The sequence below is a fragment of the Podarcis melisellensis genome, assembly GCF_964234715.1.
Source record: "Podarcis melisellensis genome assembly, chromosome: 11".
Taxonomy (NCBI): Eukaryota; Metazoa; Chordata; class Lepidosauria; order Squamata; family Lacertidae; genus Podarcis; species Podarcis melisellensis.
In genome coordinates, this window is record NC_138543.1 from 19889802 (window position 1) to 19907825 (window position 18024).

An 18024-nucleotide genomic window follows, 5' to 3' on the forward strand; every position below is an offset into this window, starting at 1 on the left:
ACTTAGTTCCAGAGGGTTCTGGAAGCTTATCTGTGTGAAAGAAACAAGCAGAAGGTCCATGATGTTTGGGTTATTCCTTCAGATAAGCTGAGTACAGCTGGTTTGAACTGGTACGGTTATCTTGTTCAGTCAAGGTCATGCTGACTATAATAAGGCGAGAAGGAGCCAGGGTTTCACATTCTCTTTCTATCTCTTTTTGTGGTGTTCTGTACATAGTATGCTTAGTGTTTAAACTTATTATAAGTTATTGTAAGGTTATGTCTGCTGCAACTGGATATCTTACGGTCAGGGCCAATCCTGAATGTATTGGATTTGTGACCTTTATGCTCATTTGCCTTCAGTAGCAGTAAAGCTCTGCTGGATGAAATACAATGGCCTCTGGGCTATTTTGGGGGGAATCCTGCAACGTATTTAAGTTGCTACTCTGCTAACGATACATTGGAATCCACTCTGAGTAGAATTTTCACGACACCAAGTGCATTAAGTTTGAGATTTTTAGAGAGAACCAAACAGGTTTTGAAACCATCTGGTAATGGCTAGCTGTGGGCTAGGAGTCTTGAAGGGAAAGTGCCATAACGTAAGTGAGAGTGCTTTTAAGTAGATTACCTGTGGTGAAGCCATTTGCATGGGGTCATATCCCGACAACCACATGGAGAGAAGTGGCCAAATGCACATTATATTTTAACATATCAGCAGAAATGAGCAACATGCAGTTCAGGACATGCTAAAAATAGGCTAACCAACTAAACGTCCTTCGGCTGCACTCTGTCCCCTGAACATACTCTGGTACATATATGTCAATTACATTAAAAACAAAATAAAAATTCCAGCATGAACAGGAAACAAGACCAAAATTGTAGAAAGCCAAGTTTTAATAGCACTCTAAGAACATTCCATTCATGACCCCAAACAAAAGGAAATGAATGTATATGAGAAGATGAACTAACTAATTATTCAGTTTGGATACAAAAGTTCATGACAAAAAGATCTATAACTAGAAATTCAGTTTCACAGTGAGTGCATGCCTTCACTAATAACTCGCAGGAAGGACCCCTGCAGTAGATTATTTTATTTTCCACACAGGACTTCATAATTATGAACATACGACTACAATTTAAAGCTGCATGAACTCCTGAATAGATCTCAGACCAGCCAAACAATAATTACCTACTGCTTTGATATTGCGGTTTCTGCTGAAAGGTTTATAAAATATAGTAGATGAAAAGAGTGAGAATTAATAACCTGGAATAGCAACTTTAAAAAAAAAGCACCGCATAACTTTTGTCGCAACAGTCTGAACTCAAACTCAACTAGCCCTCATACAAGCATACAATCGCTTACAATAACTTACATACAAAATGATTTTTTAAATAGTAAATAAGTTTATGTTTTGCCATATATTACTGTAATCAATGGACTTGTCTGGAGGTAATGCAGGAACTCTGCCAAGTAAGGGGGAAACATATGTCTGGCCTGGGGATGAGCAAGTGGCGATGCCTGGGCCAAATCTGGCCCAGCTGATCTCCAGTTAACCACCCTTCCCTAAGGGGCCTTCCAGTGAAACCACAGATGCCAACTTAAGATTTAATCTGCCGCTAAGCGAGACCCTTCTTTTAACAAAATACCGTTTCCCTACCAAGGTGCAATCATGCTATCTCTACCAACACTTTCAAATGCCTATTTTTACCTAAGCATGAAGGTCTGCTAAACAGAGAAATCAAATGCTGGAAATGGCATTTCCTCTGCCCCCACCTGCTACGTCTCCATATCCTACAAACCATTCTCCAAAGCATCCCCCAAACCCCAGGACAGATTTTTAGGAGGGTACAGTGAAGTGAAAAGGGGAAGGATGGAAAACCCCGTTCTGTGACTATATTCTGTTCACAGAAGGAGTTAGGATCTTGTTGCAGAATTAGGGACAAACATATGAATGCTATGTTCTAAAGTGGGTGGGATGGATTCTGAAGTCTGATATTACTAAAAGTCTGACATGACTTTTGCTACTTTGCTTCTGGACAAAAAGGACAATTTCCTCATCCTTCGCATAATGGCAAAACTGTTCCTAAAAGTGACTGCAACGAAGAAGAATCACAGGATTTGTGTTATTTTATAAGAAGTCTTGTCGTTTGGAAGTGAATGCAGAGGAATAGAAGTTCTGTTGAGCAGAGTGAAAAGATCAGGTTTTCCTACTTACCCATTCACAGTACCCATCTGTTTTTATGTTTTGTGTTACACTTTTATACTTCATTTATTATATTGACTGTGTCCATAATGGAGAAAAGAACATTTTAGATATATATCGGGCTCAAATTTCGAAAGCTGTTAGAGATGCTTTTACGAACTGGAAATTTGCCAGATCAGAATAGCTTTTTCACTGGATTTGGTCAAGCATTTCTGGTTAACAAATTTTGGGGCTGCTCCAGTAGCTCTGCTGAAGCAGCAGCTCCATCAGGCTCCTTCCTCAAGTGCTACTTGGCAGTATCCATCCCATCAGGCTGCAGCAGCAATTCAGATGGGAAGCAGTGCCAGTCAGCTGTTTTGGGAGCAGCTGGTCATTTTAAAAACTACTTCACAAGTTTAAAAAAATGGTGCCTGAGGGTGCTTGTTTTCCTCTTTCCTCCCCATTCCTTTTACCTTTTGATTACAAGCCTCAGGGCAAAAAGGACTGTCTTGACTGATCATCTGGAAGTCACTCCGGGAGCCTTTCTGGCAAAGAGTGGTATAAAAATGCTTTCAAACTAAGGTATATTATAGATGCCACAGAGGTTCTGCTGAATGCCTCAGTGAAAACTTGGTTTGCTTCCATTATTTGGAGAAAAAAAGCAACTATTGGTTTTGCCACCTGATCCCTAGGTTTGATGTCATATTTTGTAACAACTACAGTACAGTCATACCTCAGGTTAAATACGCTTCGAGTTGAGCGCGTTTGAGTTGCGCTCTGTGGCAACCCAGAAGTAACGGAGCGCGTTACTTCTGGGTTTCGCCGCTTGCGCATGCACAGACACTCAAAATGACGTCACGCACATACACACACACGTGCAGATGTGCTGTCGCTAGATACGTTTACCTCTAGATGCGAACAGGGCTCCAGAACGGATCCCATTCGTAGCAAGAGGTACCACTGTACTTTTGCAAGACACTCCCTGTTTGTTTGTTTGTTTATTTCATCTATATCCCACCTTTCCTCTAGAGAGCTTAGGGTGGTGTACACAGTTCTCTTTCCCCTTTTATCGGCACAACAACCCTATGAGGTAGGTTAGTCTGAGAGAGAATGACTGGCCAACGGTCATCCAAAGAGCTTCAGGAGTGATTGGGGATTTGAACCCTGGTCTCCAAGGTCCTAGTCCAACACTCTAACCTCTACAACCACACTGGCCCTACCTATATCAGGTTGCCTTTAGCTGCCTTATACCAAAGGACCAATATACATGGTCCATTAACGGTCATTAAATGGCAGCAGCACTTTGTGGTCTTTTTTACCAGTTCTGCTTTCAGAGAGCCTTTAAAAAGAAATGCAGGTTTGAATATTAAGTGCTTTGCATGCAAATGCAGATGGTCTACCTATGAGCAATGGCATCTTCCCTTCAAGGTTAAAGAAAGGGGTTGTAACATTTCCTCTCCACTCTTTAACTGGGTGTTATGGTCGTCTGTAACTTTTAGTCCAAAGGGACTATTTAATTCTGTGAAGTGTTTCGAAATCATGACACCACAAAGAGCTTGGCTTATAAATCAGAACAGTAGGCAAGCATTCAGCACCAACAAGGACATACTTTTAAGTTAGTACCCAGCAACATTTATAACCACAGCAAAACAGCAGCGTTTATGAACTATTTCTAGCCCAAGGCGAAAGAGATTGTCACAAGTTCTTCAAAGATGGTTATGTAAAAAGGGAGCAGAAAGATGAAGCAAAGTCTTAATGGGACATGATAATGGTGCATCCATTAAATGGCCATTAATAATATAATCTAAGTAATTCTATGGTTAGGGGACGCAGGTGGCGCTGTGGGTTAAAGCCTCAGCGCCTAGGACTTGCCGATCGAAAGGTCGGCGGTTCGAATCCCCGCGGTGGGGTGCGCTCCCGCTGCTCGGTCCCAGCGCCTGCCAACCTAGCAGTTCGAAAGCACCTCCGGGTGCAAGTAGATAAATAGGGACCGCTTACCAGCGGGAAGGTAAACGGCGTTTCCGTGTGCGGCTCTGGCTCGCCAGATGCAGCTTTGTCACGCTGGCCACGTGACCCGGAAGTGTCTCCGGACAGCGCTGGCCCCTGGCCTCTTAAGTGAGATGGGCGCACAACCCCAGAGTCTGTCAAGACTGGCCCGTACGGGCAGGGGTACCTTTACCTTTACTAATTCTATGGTCATTCCCTAACACCATTCTCCGAACACAACTGAAATATTTGACATCTTGGAGTTTCAAGTAAATGGGATTGTTGCTGTCTCACAAACTTGATGGTCAATCTAAACTTCTGCAGGGTATTTGCATTGTTTCATGTCTGTCTGTCTTGCATACACCATGTGGTAGGGCTGGGAGATGTCAGCTTTTCAACACTGCAGTGTATCACCAGCCAAACATCACAATATGGCTATGCATTGTGTTGCAAGCTAGGAGAGGGGAAGGACAATCGCCATCTCCTTGCTTTGAATCGTTCGTTTGCCACCTTCCCAGCGCCACAGTACCTTCCCCTCAGGGCAGATGATTTCCCAAGGAGCCGATTTCTCCTCTGGGCTGTGGTGCGTGTCCCCCCACGCCGATTTCAAACCTCTTTCACTGCATGCCCAATTCTCCATGCTCCTTCATCCACCCATCTCAAGCCTGCCCAAGGCTGCTTGTTCCTGCCACCGGGCGCTAGAAGCGGAGGAACTAAGGAGCAGTGGTGGTTTCACTCACAGTATACCACTGGGTGAAGCCACCAGAACACTCTGGCCCTCATACATCGCCTCATACATTGGTACATCGCCCAGGCCCACCATGTGGAAGTCAAATTCCTCATGGGGCTATCCCACACGACCGCTGTGCACATGTATACAACAACCACAAGGGTGTTGTAGATATCCCTTGTCTCTCTTTGGCAAGGTCTAAGTAGGCTTTGAGATTAAATTTAAAGGAAGGGAAGAAGCACAATGAAGCATAGCAAGGAGTTCCTGGCAAAAGGGGATTTAAAATCTCAGCTCAAGTGATTATATTGTCTAAAAGTTATGCTTTTCCTGTTTTTATCAATTCCTCAATTATGAGCCAACTAACCAAGAAGTAAGTACAAAAAATAGTAACACCCTATTGCTCAGCAGGATGCTACATCCTTGAACTTCCTGCAGTGGTGCTTCCTGTAAATTAAGAAACATCCGCACAGAGAACAATTTTAGTAAGGTTTGCAGGAATAATGTCTGCTTAAGGAAACTCCACGTTACCCAAATATAACCTGTATAACTCCATATAACCCAAATATTATACTTGCTTCTTTTTCCTCACAGAGTTTAGTGCTTAGAGGAGTTCGGAGTATAAGTAGAATTTTTTTTCTTTAGATTCAGTATCAGCAAAACATTACTATGTGCATACAGAAATGATCAGAACTGAGCTAGGAGTGCTCCATTTATAAAAGAATAAGACACTTGCCTGAGCTTGTGGAGCAGAGCTGAGAAAGGGACAGACTGTGTTCACAGATAACAACAACATCATAGTCTGCTGCTCCCATTTTCCAAGACTGCTAGACAGTGTCAAACACTTACTTGTGACTGTTTTTGCCAAAGATTTCTGAGTAATATTCAGGGTCACTAAGGTTTTTTTTTGTTTTTTTTTTGGAAGCTTAGCTGATTATATATAGCATTCTCCAGTGGAACCTGTAGCAAAGCATTGCAGTTATCTCCAGTCTCTAAACGGAGGAGGGTTCCTCGTCAGGGCTTCAGCTAGCCTGGAACAGGGAGCCTGTGTAGGCCTCTCAGGAGAGGGAGACGTTTAGGGGATAGGAAGAGGAAAGGACACATCCTGGCCACACCCTAAACCCTGTACCATATACAGTGGTACCTCTGGTTACTTCAGATTACATACACTTCAGGTTACAGACTCCACTAACCCTGAACTAGTACCTCAGGTTAAGAACTTTGCTTCAGGATGAGAACAGAAATCGTGCTCTGGCGGCACGGCGGCAGCAGGAGGCCCCATTAGCTAAAGTGGTGCTTCAGGTTAAGAACAGTTTCAGGTTAAGAACGGACCTCCAGAATGAATTAAGTACTTAACCTGAGGTACCACGGTATTAGCAGAAGGATTTCATTGCAGAACATTTAATAGTGGCATAGTGGTGGGTGGGGTCCTGGAGACTGGAAAAGGAAACATGCTCCTTTTTCCTTCATTTCCTGCTGAAACATTCTTGTATAAGTGCAGGGGCTGGGGGGGGGGCAACCCCCCATACTCCCTCCAGGATTCAATATAAGCTGTTAGGGCTCTAAGGTGGCCTACTGCCTCTCATTACCTGCCCTCCATTTTTCTCCCCCTTGGCTTACACTGTAACATTCAATATCTCCTCTGCTCGTACACTCAATTGATGGTCTGTCTACAGGAGTCTAATTTATGCTCTTTTTCAAATCCCTTTACTCTCTCGTTTCAAATGCCAATGAATTCTGTAAGTCCTAGAACCATTTTGGTCTTGAAAAAGGAAAACCCTTTTAATTTATAAGCACATATACTTCTGTATCCTGCGAAAGCCCCCAAAGCATATAAGATGCCACTCCCTTCTTTTTGAGTGGCCTTGTTGTGCTTCCAATCACCTGTGGTTAATGTTGAAATGAATAATTTCTATTCTGAGGCAGGTCAAGCTAGGAAAGGATACCTGCAACAGTAAGATCTGCATTAATTGGACTGGGAGATAATGAGATCACTAGGAAACCTGCTGTCGCTAAATTAATAAAGCTTTCATTGCCTAGAAAAACTATTTGAAAACTAGACATGATAGGGGAACAACTTGAAAAGCATTTAACACACCTAAAATACATGAAATGTGTTCCCATGATATGTCATAGACTAAAAAAACTATTAGAAGGGATTCACTGTTGGATCAGAGAGCTTAAAGTTGACACAACTACCCAGAAGATTGTCAGGAACGGATAATGTCCTGTTCTGTAAAGGTCTTATCTTAAACAGTTAACTCACAAAGCAAGTATAAAAGTTTCAGTGACAGCACAATATTGCACATGCCTACTCATAAGTCAGTCCCATTGAGTTCAGTAGGTCTTGTTCCCAGGTAAATGTGTATAGAGTCGCAGCTGAAGAAAACTTTTATCTTCATAATCCCAAAAGGTAGTATTTCACTCTGAAGCACATACAGCACTACAAGATGTTAGTTACAATTTGTACAGTTAGTATATCATGCTTGCCATTTATCAATATGAATTGGTTTAACACGACAAATTGTTTAGACTAGTAATCAGCCCAAACCTAAACTCCTTTGAGCTTGTGTGAGTAGCTACCACAAAGTTATTTGGCTTTGAAGTTTAAAAATATCACTGGCATTGTAAGCACTAACATATGCAATCAAAATATAAATTCAAATTATGCCATTTTTGGTTTGGAAATATTTTGCTGAACCCTTGCTTGCTTAATTTAAAAAGTCAGGAGTAACTCCTCATTTAATAGGCATATTAAATGGCATAAACTCTGGACAAAATAAAAGCTTTCTCTTATTCTGCATAGAAGCCAAGACCCCAAAAGCCAATTTTGCGTACCCAAAGCTGTACTTGTGTTTTATGAACAGCTGCCTTGAATCCTGTATAGTAAAAAGCTCTCAAAACCAAGGGGAGCAGCAAAAGAAATCTAGGATCTGGCATGGAGGGATGGGGAGATGAAATCTGCTGTTGGACTATAAAATCCCACTGGGTGGGTACAAACTCTTGAATAAGCTTAAAGTAGCTCTTTGGATGCTGGCCAAAAGCAACCCTTGTGATGCTCCAATTTTAAGCATGTATCAGCTCCGGTGGGGTTATCTCCATTCCTTCAGCTGTATGTATGTTTATGCATTTTGATGCATGAAGCTCATATAGTGCGAGGTGGCACATTTTTAAAAAATCATTTTTTTTTAATGTTATGCTCTTCATTAAAGCCATAGAACAGTTTGCAAGTAACAGTATAAAACGCATAATCATAAACAGTTAATTAAAAAAAATACAGTTAAAATCTCCTAAACCAACTCAACCGTTACAAAGAGCAGTGGGCAATACTGTTCAGTAAATCAGATGTCTAAAAAGCTTCTTTAAAGCAACATCAAAAGGACCCAATGCCCTTTGTATTCAGCATACAAAGGAGCGCAACATATGCAAACATTGCAAATGTTCGGATATAAAAATGTGCAACTGTCATGACACTATTTGATCATCCTTATCAGCTGATTGCAACGCAGTATTTCTAAAAGCATTGTCTTTAAAAGTTTTAAAGAGAAAGCACTTCCGCTGAAACATCACTGGACAGAAAAAGCATTAAGCGGTTAAATTACCATCACCCGCTGTGGATGAAGTCCATTAGGAAGTTTTACCAAAAAAATAACCTGCCTAAAAAGAGTGGCAGCGTAAGATCACATACCTACTAAAATAAGGAGGTCAATTTTACAAACCCTCCTTAATACAAAGGCACATTCTGTGCTGGACCAAAATAATTTCATTTTGCTGTTAGAACATAAACCGCAATGAAAAATACACACACATACGCACCTAAAGTACTATGGTGTGCCCAGTCTGAGGAACGGAGCCATCACATCAGGTGATTATGCACTTTGAAGTTCTGAAGCCAGGACTTCAAAAGGACCTCACAACCAACAAAGTACTGCTAAAACAAAATAACCCACACACACCCCTTTCTTTCTAGCAGCAAGTTTCTATGAACAACCTTTTCCTGATTTGAAACAAATGGAAAGACCCACTGGACTCACCTGAAGGGTGTATCTTCACGCCAACATCTTGGACCTGCTCTAAACAAGAGGCATTGCTCCTGACATGGACAGAGGTCAATGTGGAGCGTGTCAATGGAAAAGCAAATGAGCAAGCCAACTGGTTGAGCAGAGGGACCCTACAACAAGGGAAACGGCATTTATCTGACCAACTATTCTGCCAAATCCAAAGGGAATTCAGGCTGATCCAACTAGAGCTGTCCACTTTTCACCTCAGCAACCAAACACCAAGGTTCTTTTCCAGGTACCACCCACAAGTAGAAGCCATGGATGCCCTCCACACAAACTGGTCCAAGGGACTGACTCCTGTTTACTTTCCCCCCTAATGCCTCTTCTAGCCATAACCCTCAAGAAGATACAGTAGGAATCACAAGAAGACCCTGGTTCACCGAGAAAACATGAAAGCCACCACGGCATCTAACCAGTGTCCCCAGACCTTCTCACACCAGCATAGGAGACAAAAATCTTCATTTTAGAAGGGGACTCCATTCTACTTAGCTGGGTTCAAGTGAGCAAAAGTTCCCTACAGGGAGCTCTCTCCATCATTCAAATGAGCAAGACTGACCTCACCATACATCAACTGCTGCATGGAAGCTTTACTCAACGATATAATCTGCAGGAGCATTGCTGACTGTCCCACAAGTTGATGAAGCTCATCTGATAGCAAAAAGAAATCAAGCCTTTAGTACAATTGGCCTAATCCTGCACAATTCTCTGTCCATAGATATTCAGCAGGTACCTTCTGTTTTAAGCTTTAAAAATCTTATTATAAGCATTGAAAAAATATCTTCCTTTAATAATTAACTGATCTATTATTTGAAATCTTTACATGGTTTTTATTGGGTATATGTGTTTGTGGGTTTCATTAGCTGCATAGTTTTTTTGTATGAATAGCGGTATTTTATGCATACAATAAAAATAACACATTATGTTATTTAACACAACATAACATAACAACATAACATAATCATAATGTGTTAATAAAAATAACACATTACGATTGATCTCCTTGTTAGTTTTGTAATTGAACTTAATTTTCTCACGCTTATGGGGACTGAAATATTCACCAAGTGTGAATCCGTGGCAGCCATCTTGGGTTCCAATATGAAAACTACTTACCTGATTGGCAACAGCTTCTCCAACATAATGCAAGTAGCTCTAACTAAAACATACGCCTGCCACTTGCAGCAATGAGCTTCCTAAGAGGAAACACACTGTATCTAATTTTTTAAAGTTTTGAGCATTTGGAAAGAAAGAATAAGTGTACAAAGCTTCTGTTTATAAGACCTGCGCATGATTATTGTATGAGATAGGCATGATACCCACTTTAGAAGGAGAAATTAAAACCAGCTGCCTTGTAATTTTATTTCAATATATGCTGAAAATATTTTTATTGTGACAGGTGTAAAGCATGGCATGAATTCAAGAGGTAATAGCTTGAAGATGGCAAGGCTTTGAACCGTCACAACAAAACAGTAACTTCTATTAGGTTACTTTTCCTAAATCAATGTCAATTACAATAACCTACTCATGGAACCTTTTCTAATCTAGCTGCCTTCTCAAACCCACTTCAAGAAGATAGAAGCTCTCTCATTCGCCACTACTTATCATCATTGTTAGGTATTTTACATAAACAAGTAGGCAAGCAAGAAAACCTCCTGATAAATTAATGTAATCATTCACTCATTTATCGCTAGAGACCGATACAAAAAAAACCTTTAGTCATGTTACCTATAAAAGCTTTTAGAGTGCCTCGCAAATTTATGCATACGTGCCTCTTTCAAGTGACATTTAACTTACTTTCCTGTCTTACTGACATTTATTGAATGACCTAGTTTGGCTGAAGTTACTAGAGTGAAAAAGTATCTTCAGTTTGATAAGTAATTTTGCCCAGACACAGTGTCTCATTCTGAACAGCATACAAGCATCTACGTCCCTGATTGCAAAAAGCTGATTATTCATACACATATTTAGGGGGGTGTGGAGGGTAGGGGAGGTTAGAGAGAAATGTGGTACTTCTAAAAGAACCTTCTTTAAAAATGCAAAAGTAAAGGTTTTCCCACTATTAACCCAAACACTGAAATATATGCTATGAAGTACAGTGGTACCTCGGTTATGGAAGACCGTTCCACTTCCTAAACATTCGACATCCGAGGCGCAATGGGTGGTTGGCAAATTCCATTGAGAAAATCAGGAAACATGCCTCGGAAACCATTCAACATCCGAGGCACGTATGCAAACGGAAGCATTTACTTCCGGGTTTTTGGCCTTCGAAAACCGAAACGTTCGACAACCCAGGTACCACTGTACCTACATGACTGTGTTGAAATTATCTCGCAGGTGGCAACATTACTTAAAAGCAACTCCTCTTAATTAATTAATTTCACTTATATATCTTGTCTTTCCTATCTGGAGTTTAGGGCAGCATACATGGTCCTCTCCTTTCTACCTCACAATAACCTTGAAGTAGTAGGCTAATTCAGAGTTAATGAAAATGAGGCTAGCCTCTTCCAAGGCTTGCACACACTCTGTCATTCACTAGGGTGGCCACAAGGAGGAATCTGGAAACTTTGCTGTGTATTTTTGATTAAACATAGTTTACTGTGGCATCCAAAGCTGGACAAACCGTGGTTAATTTTAGTAGAAACAAGCCATAATTAACGAAGCTAAATTGTTTTCATGAGCCACAGCTAAGATTAACCACAGTTTAAGTTTGGACAGTGTGCTGAAGTGTTCATCTAAGACAGAAGCTTCCGGTCTCCTGTGGTGGAGGAAAGTGATGGGGAGAGGAAGGAGGGCACAAGAGCCTGGGGGGAAAGCTAAGTTAATATGAAGTGAGCTTCATGGCTGATTTGGGATTTGAATCTGGCTCCTCGGCCAACACATTAAACCAGTTCTCTGTTTTGGCAGTAACAGGGAACTCTGGTTTAAAATAAGCCAGGATCTCCATATCAAAGATGGCAATAATAGTAACACAGAAGCCAGTAACTGCTCAGTTTTGCAATTCCTTGTAATTCAAGCCAACCTTCAGCTTTTCAATGTGTACTGTTCTATTATGTTTATGTTTATTATGTTTATGTTTTGGAAGCCGTCCAGAGTGGCTGGGGCAACCCAGTTAGATAGGCTGGCTACAATGGTTGCTGTTGATTGTTGTTGTTGTTATACCAAGTTTTATTGTGCAATTTACTTCTTAAATATTAATTACAAAACCATACATACTAGATTCAAGTATTCCTGGGTAGAAGTATTATTTTGTACTGGAGCTTGATATAAACTGATACTGGATTTTTTGGCCTGTCATCTCCGCTGGCTTACTTAGAACTGGGAATACCCAAGTTCAAAACCCCATTCAGACATGAAGTCCACTAGTTAAAACTTCAGTGTAGTCATCATCTCTTTGCCTAATCCACCTCTGCTTTTATAGTTCCTGACATAAACAAAGCCCACCAGAAAGGTCATTTTGCTGGAAATACTTTAAGAAACGCTACCCAGAACACCCTCTCCATTCCCAGCTCACAAATCAAATGACTAGAGTGGCACCCCTTCTTGAATGCAACACACACACACACATATACACACAGCAAGTGCCCACAGCACTATCCCAAACAAAACATTGCTGTGTTGGAGAAAAAAAGAGGTTGGCTTCTAAACAAATCCAGTTTCTAATATACTGTATCCTGATATTTTATATGCCAATTACATTCATTAATCTTATCAAACTTTATCGACTCAAATTATATCTCTGGCTGTAGACTGAGCCTGGTGGCAGATAGGAAGCCATTCACTGTTATCTTGAAAGTTCAGTAATGTAACACACCTGAAAGATTTAATGAGCGACTTGGAAACTAGTCAGCTTGGCCTTTAGATGAAGACTGGTTATGCTGCAATACCAAACGCAGCCTAGAGTTTAAAGCACAGCAGATACCTAAATCACATGTGCAAAATTAATGTATAATTGCAACCAACAACTGTGGAACGTGAAAATGTTCAGTTTCTTTTCCTTTATGCAGCTCACGATGCTACACAGTTCTCTCCTCAATAGGGCATCTATTCAAGAAACAGCTAACAGGTCCCTAAAGGTAAAGGGACCCCTGACCATTAGGTCCAGTCGTGGCCAACCCTAGGGTTGCAGCGCTCATCTCGCTTTAGTGGCCGAGGAAGCCAGCGTACAGCTTCCGGGTCATGTGGCCAGCATGACTGAACCGCTTCTGGTGAACCAGAGCAGCGCACGGAAACGCCGATTACCTTCCTGCTGGAGCGGTACCTATTTATCTACTTGCACTTTGACATGCTTTTGAACTGCTAGGTTGGCAGGAGCTGGGACCGAGCAATGGGAGCTCACCCCGTCGCGGGGATTCGCCGACCTTCTGATCGGCAAGCCCTAGGCTCTGTGGTTTAACCCACAGCGCCACCCGCGTCCCAACAGGTCCCTAGTTTTGTGCAAAAGCAAATATTAACAGAAGAAGAGATGTTAATCTCTTCTGCTGCTTGGGCTTCTGGTAATGCTGCAACCCAGGTGTAAAAAAGTGGGTGAGGAAACAACTCACCACAAGGATTTGAATCTGAAGTCCTAAGTAGTAGCAAGAGGGTGCATTTGGTATGGATGAATCCTGAGCTGTTAACAGAATGGGTTCAAGACTCTTCTGACATGAAACGGTGTCCTCTGAGGTACAGGCAATGACCAATTTACACACATCCAATTGACGTGTGACTGCGCACACCCGTGCATCGCCACAACCTGGAAGTGGCCAGGGCGGACTTGTGTGCACTCCGCCAACATGCACGGGGGTCAGGAATGCAAACCACCACCCCTGCAAAACAGCCATTGTCTGTATCCCAAACCTCATTGGGATGCTGCAATTAGCCTAAAACCTTCTTGAAGCGTTCCGGTTTTTACAATATTCATCAATTCGTTCACCAAAATGCAAAGAAATGTCAGTTATCCTATAGTAGATATGTCACTCCTATCTGTAATAAGACAAAGGATTTTTAAAAAACATAATCAAATGAAACTTAAGGTTAAAAAACAGGATTTGTAGCTATAAATAAGAAAAGTGTGTATGTGTGCTGGTATTTAAGTTTACTTCAAAATACGGGGGTGGGGGAAGGCTATACACAAATACATTTTATTGCTTGTAATAAAAAATAACAACTGTGAAAAAGCCAGTGGTATACTTGGCCTCTTTATTTTTGAATTCTGTGCTTCTGCAGTCTCAGTTAATTAAACTAAGGAACTTCTAAAATGTGCACTATGGGTACATTTGAAATTTATGACAAGGGACAACAGCAGGAGGCTTATTGTGCCCTTTGACCTTAAATGATGCTATTCAATAATGAGGGTCACTTTACAATGCAGCTTTAGTGTTAACAGATGTGCAGATTGCCACTATTCTCATAATAAGGTATTAAGATGAATATGTCTGCAAAAATAAAAATAAAACATTATTATAATTATAATCTCTGATTTGGAGTTTAGTTAAGAAGCTAGACAGTTGTCCAATAAGAGTTCTATTTTTAATTACTTAAAAAAATATATCCGTTCTATAATATATATTTATTAAAAGATGCACAATAAAAGCCTAACTCAGACCACACATACCACATATTACTTAGGTTAGCTTCCTCTTGCCCACAAACAATACAAAAGTTGTGAAGCTTTTTTAAAAAAATCCCCTTCTGGCCAAAATCTGATGCAGCAATTAAGAAAAATCAGAGCAATCTCTGGAAGAAATGAGAAATATAATTCTTGTTCCCCAAGTTTTTTTTTTAAAAAATAGCATGATTTGATTCTACATTAAGAGCTATGAAGAAATGTAATTCAAACTTCCTTTTTCATTTTAATAAGACCTTTGATGGAATCCATCCCACCAAGGGCCTTTACCACATTTCTTACCTGGGTGGTCATTATGTCATCATTTAAACTTTTTACAAAAGGGCTTTATTTGGTTCAAACAGTGCTGAACAACGAGTTTCCAGGGACCTAAGAGCGGACAAGGAAACGTTCTGCGGTGAAAAACTTCCTCAAAGAATAATATAACCTTACAATGGCTTACTGTTCTAGCAGCATATGAGCCTTGTTTGGACTTACAATTGAACATAATTCTACTTTATTTTCCTGACAGTTTTTATGTCTCCAAATCTTCCCAAGTGCTGCGCTCTAATGCAGCCATGAAATCCTCCCAATCGCAGATATTCTATAAGTACATTATCACCGCCAAATGAGTCTTCAATCTTGGCTGTTGGAGGACAAGGAAGACACTAGAGCTGGTTTCCCAAGTCCACTGATGATCGTGAGCCCACAAGCTATTACTTTTGGGGGAACAGAAGTACTAAAGAGAACGTCTAACCGGAATCATCACTAGGGCTGTTAACATTCTAATTTACTTTGAAACATACAGAAGATTTATTTGTTTGTTCCTTTCCCGCCAGCTTGGCTCTACGGAGCTCTCAGGGCAGCCTACAACAAATCAAACTCTGACGTTCCATCTCTCCCCAACAAATTTGACCAAGCTAGCACACACAAAACTAAATGCACTGTAAACCAAGTTTTCAGCAGTAGCAGATCACTCAATGCAAAACTGCCAAACGCCTACTGAGATAATGAAGGAAAAATTATAATATAAAATCAGGCTGGCCTGATGGGATTTCTCTGTGGAAGGAGTTTCATAAAGCAGGTGCCACCACAAAGGTGGCTTTGCTCCTCAACCCAACCAATCTGGCTTCAGATAAAGAAGATATTTTGAGGAGGCATTTCCAAACGTACAATGTGAGAAAATTCGGAACAACTCCCTTTGAAAACAGAAGCAAATAGCTATGGAGTCATGTCTGGATTAGGGCAACCTATTGTACTCCATCTTATGTTGTGTTAAAATTCAAACATTTTGGATCGGGTTATTTAAGGAAATAGCCCATACTGCCAGTCAGAAAGTAGAGAAAGGGGCATCCATGCCTGTCAAGAAGACAGGAAGAACGCCAATCTCCCAGACCTGAGAACCAAATACCCATAGCATGTCCATCATGTTGGGATTCATCTTCAGCTTGGTGGCCCTCCCCCAGCCTGTTACTGATTCCTGTTAATATATAGAGTAATTATTCTCAATGCCATGCATTATACCTGATGTTTCATTGACTTCTTCAAGGTATGCTATTTATATCTGTCACAAACTAAAAAGGTCATAATAAAAACTTTGAAAGTTCCAGTGTAGCTCTGAATCTGGAAACCCCAGTAGCTGCTAATAGCGACATTTTACAATTCACTTTATCATTTTGAGTCATAGTACAATATAAACTGCTGAAGCTTTGAGGCGGAGCTACTATGAGCTAGAAGGTTTAAGAGGAGACATATATCATTTTAAGTCTGACGCGAAGTGCATTTGCAGCTCCTTGCTCTTTGGGAAGAAATCTTGATAAAATGTGCAGTTGAAGTTAGCAATCAGAGAGCCAGACCTGGAGCTGGCAGGGGGAGAAATTATTTTACACTTTGGATATTTTAATAATTCAGGGAACAGATGTTCGTCAGTAGTGTAAGATTAATAACACCATCCTATGCATGTCTACTCAGAAGCCAGTCTCACAAAGTTCAAACGGGCTCATTCCCAGGTAAGTGAGCACAGGATTTCAGTCTTAATCTACAATTCAATGTCCACATAGCTAGGCCAAAGTCCCACTGAATTTCTTTCCAAATAAACAGATAAGGGGTGGGGATAAAAGCCTTTTAGCAATAAAAAGCATGAAAGACTTGCAAAGGAGGATTGCAACTATATGCATGGCTCTTTAATAGAACTATATTTTGATATTAAACAAAAGCTTTACTGGTGGTGTCAGGAATAACATGCTTCCTCACTGATCAGCAGGACTAACTATTCCCATACCTCAGTGACCATGAAAGACCTTTGGAGGGAGGGAAGGAAAGACATGCCTATTCTAGGATCTGCCTGTTCCCAGATAAGATCTAAATATTTTCCACGTGTGGGAGGGTGCTTTGTTTTGTTCATTATTTTTAAATTGTGTTTCTCCTAACAAACCCAGCAGCAGCAACAGCAGTTGGCTGCAATGTTGAATCTGTTTGTTTTACCAAGTGCATCCTAATAGATTTTTTAAAATGTTGTCCACCCCACCTCATTTAGTGAAATAACATTTAAACAAGCAATGAATAAATTCTTTTTTTATGCTTCTGCTTTCTGTTTTGCATTAATATTCACATATATCATATTTCAAACGAAAAGGCATTTTTTGAATAATTTGTAAAAAGAGCTCCAATTTCAGCTCATGCAAATTATAAATGCTAATGACAGGCAAGTGTTTTACTCCTGCTAATCTGTAACGTTTGGAATAAATATGGGGATTTTTTATTCATCTTATGTTCAATGCAGAAATATGAAGAAGTCAGATCCAATCACTCTCTCCAGAGTGGAGATGTATACGAGATGGAAAAGAGAGGGGTGTTCAATGATTGTTACCATCTTAGTGCGCATACAACACAGGCCTTTAACTGTGGAGCCACCAAAACCATAACACAAAGAGCAGTCCTCAATCCAAAGGGTCAATAAGGTGAAATAATATGACACTAACTGCAAGCATTCAGAGATTTTCTCTCTCTCCAAATAGCAATTGAATCTTGTCTTTAGAACAAGCTTTCACTAAACAGTTTGAAGTCAATTTCTGCAATTCTGCAAAAACACAGAAAAATAGACTGTAAGAATTATTTTTTTTACAGATAGTTCAGCAATTCTGCAATATTATTGCTTGGAGTTGATTGTGCTAAGCCAAACATGCAGGCTTCAAGAGATGAGCTTGCAACTGATTTCCTCCAGTCCTTTTTGCGCACAGTGTTCATTTGTGTTTAAGGACATTCCCTTCTGTACCTTTGTGCCGACAACTGTAAGTGTGATGAAGTTAAGTTGTAGAATAGCTGCAGGTGGCAAACTTGTTTGCTGCAAACTGCACAATGGGATCGATGTAAACTGCTGGCCTTGTAACTGATTGAGGTGCTGACCTGTAACTTCAGCTACCTGAAACATGTCTGCAATGGTTGCTGGAACACTGTGACTGCTTATTTGGTCCCTGCTAAGCCTATACAGTGTTTATAACATGCAACA

General features: G+C 40.7%; 1 protein-coding gene across 2 annotated transcripts in view; it reads right to left on the bottom strand.

Annotated features, from left to right (window-relative positions):
- COMMD10 (COMM domain containing 10) overlaps positions 1-18024 on the bottom strand; it is a 54419-nt gene that overhangs the window by 13257 nt on the left and 23138 nt on the right. The window contains exon 6 of one of the 2 annotated variants that reach the window (XM_081930776.1): positions 10046-10125. The exons of the other annotated variant lie outside the window; for it this stretch is intronic. Within the exon in view, the coding sequence (XP_081786902.1) occupies positions 10046-10125 (80 nt within the window). The remainder of the gene's footprint in view (positions 1-10045; positions 10126-18024) is intronic. 2 annotated transcript variants of the gene reach the window in all.